This window comes from Propithecus coquereli, unplaced genomic scaffold (genome assembly GCF_000956105.1).
Source record: "Propithecus coquereli isolate 6110/MARCELLA unplaced genomic scaffold, Pcoq_1.0 Scaffold254, whole genome shotgun sequence".
Taxonomy (NCBI): Eukaryota; Metazoa; Chordata; class Mammalia; order Primates; family Indriidae; genus Propithecus; species Propithecus coquereli.
Window position 1 is genome coordinate 636,431 of NW_012148108.1, and position 14,236 is coordinate 650,666.

The 14,236-nt window shown below is 39.2% G+C and overlaps 1 protein-coding gene across 1 annotated transcript in view; it reads right to left on the bottom strand.

Moving 5' to 3' along the window:
• The window catches only part of DPY19L3 (dpy-19-like 3 (C. elegans)), a 60,735-nt gene that overhangs the window by 38,946 nt on the left and 7,553 nt on the right, over positions 1–14,236 (bottom strand). Inside the window, 1 exon segment of the mRNA XM_012647024.1 lies at positions 1,295–1,385. Coding sequence (XP_012502478.1) covers positions 1,295–1,385 — 91 coding nt within the window.

The window sequence follows — 14,236 nt, forward strand, 5'->3', positions numbered from 1 at the left end:
GCTATAACTCATGCCTAAATGAAGCTTATCAAACAATGTATTTTCTCTGTAAGGCACATCACAGTCTTCTTGAGCTCAGGAACAGCAGACAGCATTTAACACTATGCTGGGGGAGGGGCACTTTAAACTGCAAAATCACCAACAAACAGCAAAAAAAAAATAAAAAAAAATAAAAAGCACAGCATGCAACAGACTGAGAAAAGGACACTATTATGTCAAACAAGAAGGCAGAGTGTTACCTCATTGGTTCTATTGGGAACTTGCACGTCAGTGACTAAAATTTTTTACTGCTCTGGACGTGTCCATAAATGACTGTGAAAGCACCGTGAGTACTGACTTTGGTGTTATAAACAAATTTTAGCAAACAGGTAATTTTGCAAACATGGAATCTGTGAACAATGAGGATCAACTATAGGGGAAAAACATCAATACTTAGCCTATCTTTCTTGTACGAATTGCACCTCAGAGTTCCCAGACTGACGGAGCCCTATGGAAGTAACAGACACAGGCAAAATCCTAAGTGAAAGCCAAAAGCCCTGAGTGAGAGGCTGGTGCGTAACTGGCCTTACTGTGGACGAGTCTGGCTATAAACACTGATTAATTTTTATGACACAAAAACAAAGATAACCAAAATTTCTTGTCTCCTATTGCTATAAAATCGGATGTACAAAACACCACCTGAGAAGAATTCTTGCCAAAATATCATAGCTGAATCCAAGCAAAGCCCAGAAAAGGGCGGTTCTCCGTCGTGTACGCCCATGTTGAGCACATCAAGGATGTATTAAGCAGAAGAGATCCTTCTGGGGGCTTCCATTAGACGGAGTAAAGATAAACAGTGTGGGCTCTAAACCACTTAGGACAAGTGAAAATGTAGGAAAATGGCAACTGCAAAATAGAGGAAGGAATGGGGACGATGGGGACAAGAGGGACAACTGTAATTTTCACTGGTATTACCCAAAGACCTCCAGTTTTCAAACAATACTCCTGTGAAAGCAGTATTGCAAAGACTGCTTCCAAAATGATCATGAGAAAAATCAGCAACGAAACCAAGAAATCACAAAGAGATTACTTTTGCGACGGAGTGGAGCTGGAAGGCAAGGAGAGGAGAGTTATAATAAAGTATTATATAACTTCTTCCAGAGCAAAAAAAATTTCCATAGAATGATCAGATGTTAACAAGGAGAAACTACACAAGTTCTACAGAGCATTTAAAATGCTTCCGTGCAAAGTATTTTTGCCTAAAATATTAAAAAGAATAGAGTAGACCCCAGATCAGACTATTAGTTGTAATTACCTTGCATGAGGGTTGGAGCCTGCAGCATTTGCTTGTAGTAGGAGTAATACAGTCCACATTCTGTTCTGAATGAGATTTCTCGCTCCACTTCCTGAAAAAAGTTAGATCTCCGCGTTTACATGACCTAGTTTTGTTTAAATACGTATTGTCACTGCAGAAAGGATTCGGAAACCACAACTTAAAACAGAAAAATCTCTAAAGATATAGTCTCGAATCTTGACAAACAAGAATAGAAAGCTGATAATTGTTGAAGCTCAGTGACAGATAAAAAGGGGTTTGTTATACTATTCTACTTTTGTGAATGTCTAAACTTTAAAAAATTAAAAATATATCACCATACCCACATATTAGTGAGATACAAAATAGGAAAACAGGAACAGTATTAAAAAAATCTCCCAAATGAAAAGAAATATAATTGCATTAGACAGATGCCTAGAAGCTAACAACATAAGATTAATAATTTTTTTATTCTACGAATATAAGGTATTCTTAGTCAAATGAGGCAGACCTTTTACATATGAATGTTACTTTGACAAGTGTAACCTCAGTGGAAAGATGTTCATGTAGGTAAACGGATACATGAAATATTTAAACTGCTTTTAGATAAGTATTTACCCTTAGAAGAACTGAAGATTAATAGCTATTAGTCAATTTGGTTGCAAAATACTTTTTTAAAAATTTAAATCATTAACATAAAATATGGAGGCAATGGTAGTAAGTATGGGGGAGACTTTCTGGAATAATCTTATGAATACTCTTAGATTATGTATTTTATATAAAGGTTGAACATCCCTAATCTGAAAATGTGAAATTTTAAATACTCCAAAATTCAAAACTTGTTGAGAGCCAACATGATGCCACAAGTTACTCTGAACACATTATTTTTTCGCTGTCATATTTTTTACTGTTAAATATTTGCATGTGAATATATATAAGAAAATGATTGCTTATAAAGGTAATATAGAAATTCAGAGTCAGCAATGATGGTGATACCAAACAACCAAAGACTGTCAACGAAGTGACATCTTTGTTTTCTAATTGTTCGAAGTACACAAGCTTTGTTTTATGCACAAAATTATCAAAATATTACAACCAATTGCTTTCAGGCTATTTGTACAAGGTATACATCAAACATAACGGAATTTTGTGTTTAGACTTGGGTCCCATCCCCAAGATATCTCCTTACATACACGCTAATATTCCAAAATCTGAAATCCAAAGCACTTCTGGTCCCAAGCATTTTAGATAAGGGATATTCAACTGTGCACGTAAAAGTATTATATAAATGAACAAAAAATTATAATCTACGTCATTATAGATACTTTTACACCAGTATTCAAAAAAACAGATTCTAGAATCTGCAACACATTATCTAAAATGTATTTCCATTTATGTTTTTTCACATTACAGCAGATCCATGTTCCACAAATCCAACTTTATCAGGGGAAGACAATAAACAAGGAACATCTCACTTTCTAGCTGATGACCTTCTTTCAGTATATTTTTATTTTCCCTACCTCCAACTAATTTTCAAATGGTAATAAACATTTCATTAAAAGAACCACTCATGCTATTTATCTTCAGACCTAGAAATTATTTAATATATTTCTCTTACCCTTTAAATATTAAAAATTTTTTCTTTTTAGCTCTAAATATTTCTTTAAATACTTCTCCTATTCATTAAAAAAGTGTAATAAATCAATTCACAAATAAAGCATTGAAAAAATTCTTAATTATTTAAGAGTGTTTAAATATCCAATCACCAACTCCAAAAACCAAACTATTATGCTTTATTAATATCATTGTTAACTAACCCTTTTTAGAAAAATGGGAGGTAGGGTAGCAAACCTTCTTCCAGATTGAATGTCCTTTCACAGAAAACAAATTTATCCTGGGGAAATCAAGCATGAACAAAAGGCCCACTGCTGGGTGCAGTGGCTCACGCCTGTAATCCTCGTACTTTGGGAGGCCAAGGCAGGAGGACTGCTTGAGCCCAGGAGTTTAAGACAAGCCCGGGCAATAGCGAGACCCTGTCTCTACGAGAAATAAAAATATTAACTGGGTGTGGTTGCATGTGCCTGTAGTCCCAGCTACTTGGGAGGCTGAGGCAGGAGGATTGCTTGAGCCCATGAGTTGGAGGCTGCAATGAGCTATGATATGTCACTGCACTCTAGCCCTGGCAACAGTGTGAGATCCTGTCTCAAAAAAAAAAAAAAAAGCCCACCAGGTTCTGAAATTTAATTTCATTAGCATACTTGCTTTACAAAAATGACAGCACAGAATGATACAGCTTTTTTAGCTTTCACAGTTGCTACTGATTTGTGTTGTATCTTTCATAGCAGTAAAGGTAACTCTTCTTAGTAGTTAAATTAACCCATTCTTCTTTAATCTTTGAGAAAAACTGCTCTTTTGCTTTTGATAACATAAAACCAAACTGGTATCGCTTGTTTTTATAATGTTAAACTCCTACTCAGTCAAATAACCATAGAGGTTATGAATTGATGTTAAGTGAGCAAATACTAGCTTTTGTTCATGCAAATAAGGAAAAAAACAATATGAAGTTTAATTACATTCCTTTTCTTTTCTCCAGCTGCCTTAAAGCGTTCAAAGTACTAACTGTTGTCTTCAATGGAATATCCTAACATCAAACCTACATCCCCAAATCAGACTGGAGAGTCATGAGGAATAAAAGACTGGCCTATATGAGCCTAACAATAGAAGACTAGGGAACAAGAAAAAACACTGCTCAAAGTACTAACAGTAGAAAGCTTTTGTGCCCCATCCCTTTCTTTAATATACCCAGAATGTGTAAAGAACAGAGGGGGATCTAATTAGTAAAAATACATTCAAACATGATTAATTGACAATCTGGCACCAGCTGTATAGAACCAAATGCTATATTTTATTAGACAGACACTTGCAAGTTTTACATCTGCTTCATGCTAAGAGAACATCTGCTTTACTCATTCAAACACTTTCCCAGTTTTACAGCAATTTATACTTTGCCTGGTAGATCATGCCAACGAAAACGTACACCAGTAGAAGTTACCCTCTAAAGAATGTAAAACGAACAAACACTTCATATTTTAATTTGCACAGGTTCCATGGGGAAAGCAATGTTTGTTGAGAGAATGAAACATCTTCTCTGAAGAGAATGACCGAAAGAAGTAGAAAGAAAAAAGAACTGTATTTTTAAAGAACTGTATAGTTAAAACCATTTAAGTAATAGTTTATACAGTAATTTAACAGAAGTGCTAAATGAAAAAAGCATCAAGGAAAAAAATGCTCACAATTAATGCTCTGCATTCCCCGAACGCACTAAGACAAGTCGCTGGCCATGCAAAAAAGGGTTAACAAACCCATTTAGACAAATTACACCAAATCTGGAAAGAAAACATCAAATTAGTTTTTTAAAATCTCATGTAAATAGATCCCTCAGGGGATGTCAGATCACCTTGGCCCGCCTTCTGCAAGAATTCCGTGAGGCTGGCTGAGCTAGCATCTCTTATTACTCCGGATGTTTCCTTAGTCATTTCCCATCCACTGTCCCCCACCCCGCTCTTGGGCTATGAATCCCACTTGCCCCTGCAGTGTTAGGAAATGAGCCCAATCTCTTTCCCCGCCGGGCAAGACCCTGCTGGGGCAGTCCCTATACCTGTCACGACAATCCTGAATCAAGTCTTCCTCACCTTGCTTTAAAAATAGAATCTCATGTAAATAACTTTTATTTATAAAAATTGTCCCCCCAAATAACTAGGCTGCTGGTAGTGGGGAAGCCACTGAAAGATTAACTTTATGAATGTAATCTCTTTCAGAATTAGGTTAACAAATCATCTCCCCAAGAAACAGTAGCTCATGATAAGACAGCTGTTCTTAAAAGTTCTGTACTGGGAATCGTGCCCTCAGCAAACACATTTATGGCACATACATGGTTTATTGTCTGGTTAAATTCATGTCCATCTGTTAGAACGGAATGATTCTTGCCCTAAAGTTGATGAAAGCCGTGACACATGAGAGTTGCCAAGCGGGGTTTGTGAGTAGGTTACGCTGTTGCTGAAGTGACAGTACTTCCTCTGGGCCTGCACTGAAGCCATGAGCAGTTTTAGTACTACTGTGGTTAGTAACACCATTGCGTGGTTTACCCTATTTATTATAAAGACTCCTTGCTTTGCAGGAGTATTCAATGGGAATACAGGCAATGTCTGCAATGTCAAATAACTAAGAGTAACAGCGGAAAATGTTAGCACAAGGAAAAAACTAAAAAAAAAAAAAGAGTGATGTCAGTGCTTACAGCCAAATGAGAATTACCTTTCCTCATCGCTGAACATAAATTTGCTGGGGCAATGAGAAGGTGCAAGAATCTACTCCTTGACCTGGAGGAGTTCAAGTTTCAAGAAGAAAGAAGAATGCACTGTAGACAAACGGAAAATGACTACAGGCATATCTTGTTTTATTGTGCTTTGCAGACAATGCATTTTTTTTTTTTTTTTTTTTTTTTTTACAAACTGAAGGTTTGTGGCAACTCTGCATCAAACACGTCTATTGGTACCATTTGTCTCTGTGTCACATTTTGGTTATTCTCACAGTATTTTAGAATTGATTTTCATTACCATATCTATTATGGTGATCTGGGATCAGTGATCTTTGATGTTACCACTGTAACTGTTTCAGGACACCACAAACAACACCCATAGAAGATAGCGAACTTAATCAATAAATGTGTGTTCTGACTGCTCCACCGACTGGCCCTTCCCTTGTCCCTCTCCTTTCTCCTCGGGCCTCCCTATTCCCTGAGGCACAACAATATTGAAATTAATAACCCTACGATAGGACCTCTAAGTGTTCAAGTGAAAAGAACTGTGGCACATTTCTTGCTTGAAATCAAAAGGTAGAAATGATTAGGCTTAGTGAGGAAGGTATGTTGAAAGCTAAGATGTCTGAAAGCTAAGCCTCTTGCACCAAACAGCCACGCTGTGAATGCAAAGGAAAAGTTCCTGAAGGAAACTGAAACTGCTACTCCAGTGAACACATATGTGATAAGAAAGCAAAACAGCCTCATTGAGGATGTGGAGAAAGTCTGAGCGATCTAAGTAGAAGATCAAACCAGCTACAACATTCCTTTAAGTCAAAGCCTAATCCAGAGCAAGGCCCAATTCTTTTCAATTCTAAGAAGAAGCTGCAGAAGAAAAGTTTGAAGCTAGCAGAGGGTGAATCGTGAGGTTGAAGGAAAGAAACTTTTATGTCTCTATGACATAAAGGTGCAGGGTGAAGCAGCAAGTTACCCAGAAGATCTAGCTAAGATCACCGATGAAGGCTGCTACACTACACAACAGATCTTCAATGTAGACAAAGGGCCTCCTACTGGAAGAAGATGTTACCTAGGATAACCACGGCTAGAGAGAAGTCAAGGCGAGGCATCAAAGGACAGGCTTTCTTGTTAGGGGCCAATGCAGCTGGTGTCTTCAAGTTGAAGCCAATGCTCATCTGCCATTCCAAAAATCCTAGAGCCCTTAAGAATTACGTTAAATCTACTCTGCCTGTGCTCTATAAATAGAACAATGAAGCCCGGATGCCAGCGTATCTGTTCACAGGATGGTTTACTGAATATTCTTCTATTAAGACTGCTCAGAATAAAAGATTCCTTTCAAAATGTTACTGCTCACTGATAACGCACTTGGTCACCGAGAATGCTGATGGAGAGGTACAAGGAGGTTAATGTTGTTTTTGTTTCTGACACAACATCCACTCTGCAGCCCATGGATCAAGGAGCAATTCTGACTTTAAGTGTTATCATTTGAGAAATACATTTTGTAAGGCGATAGCTGCCTTCGAAAGTAATTCCTCTGATGGAATAAATAAATTGGAAAACTTCTGGAAAGGATTCACCATTCTAGATGCCATTAAGAATATCTGTGATTCATGGGAAGATGTCAAAATATCCACATTCACTGGAGTTAGGAAGAATTTGATGTCAACCCTCACGGATGACTTTGAGGGACTCAAGACTCCAGTGGAGGAAGTATTAATAACTGCAGAGGGGGTGGAAACGAGAGCACTAGAATTAGAAGTGGAGCCTGAGGATGTGACTCAATTGCTGCGATCTCATGATAACACTTGAACGGATGAGGAGTTGCTTCTATAAGTGAGCAAAGAACGAGTTTTCTTGAGATGGAATTTACTCCTGGCGAAGACGCTGTGAACACTGCTGAAATGACAACAAAGGATGTAGAGTTTTACACAAATGTAGCTCATAAAGCAGTGGAGGGGTTTGAGAGGACTCACACCAGTTTTGAAAGAAACTGGGTAAAATGCTGTCAAACAGCACTTCATGCTACCGAGAAATCTTTTGTGAAGGGAAGAGTCAATTGATGCCACAAACTTCACTGGTGTCATATTTTAAGAAACTGCGGCCGGGCGCGGTGGCTCACGTCTGTAATCCTAGCACTCTGGGAGGCCGAGGCGGGTGGATCGCTCAAGGTCAGGAGTTCGAGACCAGCCTGAGCAAGAGCGAGACCCCCGTCTCTACTAAAAATAGAAAGAAATGATCTGGACAACTAAAAATATATAGAAAAAATTAGCCGGGCATGGTGGCGCATGCCTGTGATCCCAGCTACTCGGGAAGATGAGACAGAAGGATCGCTTGAGCCCAGGAGTGTGAGGTTGCTGTGAGCTAGGATGATGCCACGGCACTCACTTAAACCAGGGAAACAGAGTAAGCCCCTTTTTCAAAAAAAAAAAAAAAAAAGAAATTGCCACGGCCACCCTAACCTTCAGCAGCTACCACCCTGATCGGTCAGCAGCCATCAACACCAAGGCAAGACCCTCCACCAGCAAAAAGCCTGTGGCTTGCTGAAGGCTCAGATGATCATTAGCATTTTTAGCACTAAGTATTTTTTGACACCTGTAACTACAGTTTATTTTTACTAAAGTATTTTAAAACTAAGGTATGTCCGTTGTTTTTTTAGACATAATGCTGTTACTGTACACTTAGACTACAGTGTAAACATAACTTCTGCATGCACTGGGAAACCAAAAAACTTGTGCAACTTGCCTTACTGTGGTGGTCTGGACCCAACCCACAATCTGAGGTGTACCTGTATTCAAGGAAACACCAGGATCAAATGAAAGGAATGAACAGCTTTTTGCTTCAACTATTAAAGTAGCTTTCCTCATGGGATTCTGCGCCTCTAATTGGTCTCGTCTTCCTCCAATCTATTTCCTCATTCATTCATTCAAAAATACCTATTGACCACCACCAAGTGACAAGCATTTTTGTGCTGTGAGATTCAGCAGGGAATAAACAGGCAAAAATCTCTGCCTTGATGAAATTTACAATCTAGAGTAGAGGGAGAAGACAACAAACGAGCAAAATATGTACTCTATAAGATAGTTTTCTCAGAGATGGGGTTTTGCTGTGTTGCCCAGGCTGTTCTTGAACTCCTGGCCTCAGGCTCTGGCCTCCCGCAGTGCTGGGGTTCCAGGCATGAGCCACCCTTACAACCCTGGCCTGATTCACATTTTAGAATAAAAGGCCCACACTGGCTGCTATGCTTAGAACCGGCTATAGGGGCAGGGGCAGGGGCAGGGGCAGGGGCAAAGCAGGGAAGCCAGTGAGGAAGGAGGCTGCTGGAATAACCCAGGTGGAGATAAAGGTGAAGGTCGCGAGAGATGACCAGATTCTTGATACCGTGAAAGCGAAGCTGTTAAGATTTGCTGAGGGTGTAATGTGGGGTGAGAGAGAGCTAGGACTTCCCAAGGTTTCTTGAAGGATGAAGAGATGGAGAAGACTGAAGGAGAAACACCTGGGGGCAGGGAGGGTCAGGAGCTTGACTTTGGACCTGTTAAGTCTGACACACCTGTTGGGCATCCAAATGAAGGTGGCCAAGGAGGGGGCTGGATATCAAGGTCTGGTGTTCAGGGGAGAGGTCTGTGCAGACGTTACACATTTGGGATTCATCTGCATACAGACGGTATTGAAAGTCACAGACAAGATCGTTCTTAGACGTGAGGGTGGGCAGAAAATTACAAGAGCTGAGTCCTGGGGTTCTTTGCTAATGAGAAGTTGGGGGCTGAGGAGTAGCCTTAAAGGAGCTCCCGGGATGGGCGGGGGAGGCAGCAGTAGATCCAGAAGCCTGTGTCCTGGAAGCCAGGGAAAAAGGCTAATAGGTCAGGTGGACTGAGGACTGAGAAATGACCACTGCATTAAGCATCTTGCAGGTCAAAGGGGACTTTAATAGGGACATTTTTAGAGAAGTGTCAGGGGTAAAAGCCTGACTGGAATGGGGTCGAGAGACAGAAAATCGGAGAGAAACAGGGACTACGCGTCAACCAACTTTTGGGGGAGTTTTGGTGTCAAGATAAGCAGAAAAATGGGACAGTAGCTGAAAGACAAAGTGGGGTCACAATGGCTCACCCCCGCCCCCCACAAGAAGGGAGAAAGAGCAGGAGACAATCAACGGCTGGAATAGTGTGCTTCAGGAGACAGGATATCACACACAAGAGACAGGAAGAAAGGTCAGCGTAAATGGGCACAGACCCAGGCGGATGCTGAGTAGGAGCATGTGGAGGCCTCCTCAGTCTGCTTCTACTTTCCCAGCAACATGAGAAGCAGCCATCGGCGGAGGGTAAAGACTGGGGAAGGTGTGAGGGAAGAAAAGGATCCCAAAGTGCTCCAGGAGGGCTGGGGGTAAATGGGTGGAGGAAGTGTGGGAGGATTACCAGGCAGCACTAAAGGGGCTCTTCCTTCTCCATTAATTTCAATTTGGCAAATTTTAAAATATTTTGGTTTCTGTACATTTAGTTTTGTACCCTGCTACCATCTGAATTTTCTTACTGTTAGTAATATTTTTCAGATTATTCTCTGGGGGTTTCCAGGTATAAAGCATCGCATCATATGCAAATGATAATTTTACCTTCTCCTTTCCAATTTTTACACTTTTTTTTTTTTACTTCTCCCCATGTTTGTGTTGCTGGTCTCTCTGAAGCAATGGTAAACAACAGTAGTAATAAGGGTAAGCTTGTGGTGTGTGTCGTCCAATTAATTAGCCTCTAGCCACACGTGCTTGCTTACATTTAATCAAAATTAAACATTCAGTTCCTTAGTTCCTGAGTACATTTGGCTAGGGGCTGCAGTATTAACACAGCACAGATAAAGAACTTTTCACCATCACAGAAAGTTCTATTCGCTCGCTCTGTTTCCCTACAGGGTTCAGTCTTAGCATTTGGCCTGAGATGCGTGCGTAGCATATTTTAAAATGTATCTTTTTTTTTAAACAGCTTTACTGAGATAGAATTCACATATCATACAATTCACCTATTTAAAGCGTACGATTTAATGGCTTTTCCTATATTCACAGAGTTGAGCATGTATCACTACAATCGATTTTATAACATTTCCATTATCCCCAAAAGAAACCACGTGCCATTTAACTATCTCTGCAAATTCTAGCCCTAGCCCTAGGCAACGACTAATCTATTTTCTGTCTCTTTAGACTGGCCTATTCTGGACATTGCATATAAATGGAATCATACACGATGTGGTCCTTTGTGCCTGGCTTCTTTCATTTAACAGAACATTTCCAAGGTTTATCTATGTTGCAACATGTATTGGTAATTCACTGCAAAATTGGCACATGATGTATCACTATATAGATATACCACATTTATTCCCTTATCAGTTGATGAACATTTGGGTTGTTTCTACTTTTTTGGCTATTATAAAAAATGCTACAAACATTCATGTCCAAGTTTTACGTGACATGTTTTCATTTTTCTTGTCCCCTATGTTATAATCAGAAAATATTATCCATGTAATCTCTACATCTATGGATCTGAGATTTTCTTGTGGCTTAACATTTCAATGTTTTGTGTACATTCTATGGACATCTTATTAGAACAAGGTAAATGCTGCCTTTAGGTATTTATAGATCTACTGTATTCGTCATTTTTCCCAGGTCTTCTATATCCTTATTTTTGTTCCACTTGCTTTTTCATGAACTGAGAAAGGAGAATTAAATGTTTCTCTATTTGTTTTTACTTTATGAATATTGATGCCAAGTTATTGGATGCATGGCTAGTCATATTTGTGGTTGGCATCTTTATCACTGAGCACTGCCCTTTGTCTCATTTAACACGTTCTACCTGAAACATTCTTTTCCCTCTTTGCATGCATTTAGTAAGTCCTTAGCCAAGGATTTGCTGTCAATCCTTCTAAGTCACTTTGCTGTGTGAGGATTGTGTGCTTATAGCATGTGGTTTGGGTTTTGTTTTGTGATGCAGAGTTTCTCCTTTATTAGCTAAGAAATAAATATTTATATTTATTTATATAAAAATGTGTATGTGTGTTAACACACTTTGTGTCACACTTTTTACTGCTTTTTAGAACAAATCCTTCACTATATTATCTGCGTCTGCTTGGTTTCTGTGTGTGCATGTTTCCTTTAATTTGGGAGGTTTATATTTTTGTTCTAGGAATTACCTTTATAACTATAACTTTATAGGATAACTTAATTCTTTACTTCTATACACAGTATCTACTCATTTCCTATGATGAATAATAACAATCTTTTGAAGAACTTATGAAGTTCTTCCCTGTCCAATTTTACTAGGTAGTATTTTTCTTGGAGTTTTCTTTTATATACACTATACCTCTGTTTTGTTTTTTTAGAGATAGGGTCTCACTACGTGGCCCAGGCTGGAGTGCAGTGGCTATTCACAGGAACTGCCCCACTACTGACCAGCTCAGGAGTTTTGACTTGTTCTGTTTCTGACCTTGGCCGGTTCACCCCTCCTTGGACAAGCTGGTGGTCCCACACTCCCAGGAGGTCACCGCACTGATGCAGAATTTAGTGCAGACACCCAATCAGCATAGCACACCACAGCTCAGAACTTCTGGTCTCAAACGATTCTCCTGCCTCAGCCTCTCAATTAGCTGGGGACTACTACAGGCACATGCCACCATGCCTGGCTGCCTGTTTCTTGACTTACCAGTTAAATGAAACTTTCTGACTTCTAGCTATAGGATAAAGAAATCAGGATACCGCCACCATCTTTTACCCTCTCTTTCCCTTCCTGTTTTATCTTGTATTACTTTGTTATTATTAATCATAACATTACATACGTTAACATTATCACGTTATTATTACACTGCTTATATCACATACATTTAGTTTGGTAACATTTAGTATTAGTCCTACGGTTAGATAATTTTGAGCCCAGCTGACAGTCTTTCTGCCCTTGTTTTTCCATTTATTTCTTGGCTGGCTGAAGATTTTCCTCTTCCAATTTCTGCAGGTGTTCTTGAAAATACATACATCCCAGGAACAACAAAAAAATTTGTACAGTGCCTTTCCTTTATACATGATGGAATAACTGGGTTAAAATGTGTAAATCACTTTCTTTTACTGGAGTAGTTTATAGGCATCATTCACAGTCTTTGAGATTAAATGTTACCACGGAAAAGCTGAAAGCCACATTGACTCTGTCTCCCTGTATAGGCAGCTTGATTTCTTGTCTGGAGTGTCCAAAGGATTCTTTATATTTAAGTCCAGCATCTTCACAGAACTATATCCTGCTAAAGATTTTTCTACACCAATTTTTCTTGGGACTCACCATGCCCTTTCAATTTGCAGATGCAAAATTTCTTTTATTTTTATAAAGTTTTCTCCAATTACATCTTTAAACATATATATTGTTCCCTGTTTCATTGTTTTGGTTCTCTTCTTTTGGGACATAAATTATGCATGTTTGCTGTTGTTTTTTTTTCCTCAGCTGTCACTTTCTTCTAATACCTTAACTTTACTAATTTCATTTACTTTATCACCCTCTTTGTGTACTTTCTGAAGATTCTGGTCTCTTGTATGTTGCATCCAACATGGTCATAATTTCTATTATGGTTATAACTTTTAATCCTATTTCTTGTCTAAGTTTTTCTAGTTCATGTTTCCTTTCCTTTTGTTGTCTTCCTACATCCCCTTGAACAAGGCACATACCTTCTTACGTCTCTGCTTTGAATTCATCTTCCACAGATCTAATGTGTTTATTTTTTAATGTGACATGTTTGGTTACCATCTTCATGTCTCTGCTGTAAAGTTTTTCTGGTAACTGTTTGTCATCAAACACCATCTTCATTTGTTCTTGTTTTTTTCCTTCCCTTTTTTCTCACAGTATTGTACAGATCTTGCGCTAGTTCCTCCTGATTATTAGTTATTTCTGAATGTGGCAAGTTCTTACTATACCAGCTACTTGCAGAAGTTTGCGTGGTGGAGAGGCCAGGGACATAACTCAGGCCAGCAAAAGTTTTCCCTACACAGGGTACTTTATAAGAGTGAATTTTTTAGTCTTTTTCTCACTTTAGTCAACAGAGATCGACAGTTTCAAGGCTGCTCAAAATGCACGTTGCCTCCCTTTGTTCCTGTCCTCTGAAACCGCACTTCCTACAAATAGGTGTGTTTCTGTGATTACTCCTTTCGGCCTGCCCATCTTGCTGCTGCTTACCGAAGTGTATCCAAGAAAGCTCCTGCCGCCACTCCTCGCACCCACTCCCGTGGTCCTAATCGGGGGACAGGTGGTTTCACCTCAGGGTATGCCAGTAACTTACAACTATGCTTTGCCACCTCGATCTGAAACATACAGCTTTGAGAATCTTCTCTCAGCGTCTTTCTACACTTCTCTGCGTTTCACTGGATTTAGCAGCCCTCCAAATTACAGATCTTAGTTTCATCAAAGATGGACTCTATTTTTTATTTTCCTTAATTGCTCTGAGTTAATTCCAAGAAAACAAGGAACTGACATTGTTACACTGCCACTTTAAAATGAGAAGGAAGCAATTTGAGGAGATTAACTATACTACTAGAAACAGTCTACCCACAATTGGGAGCAGGAACATTGTAAATGAACTACGGGTATAAAAACTTCAAAAACACTAAATTATATAACCATAAT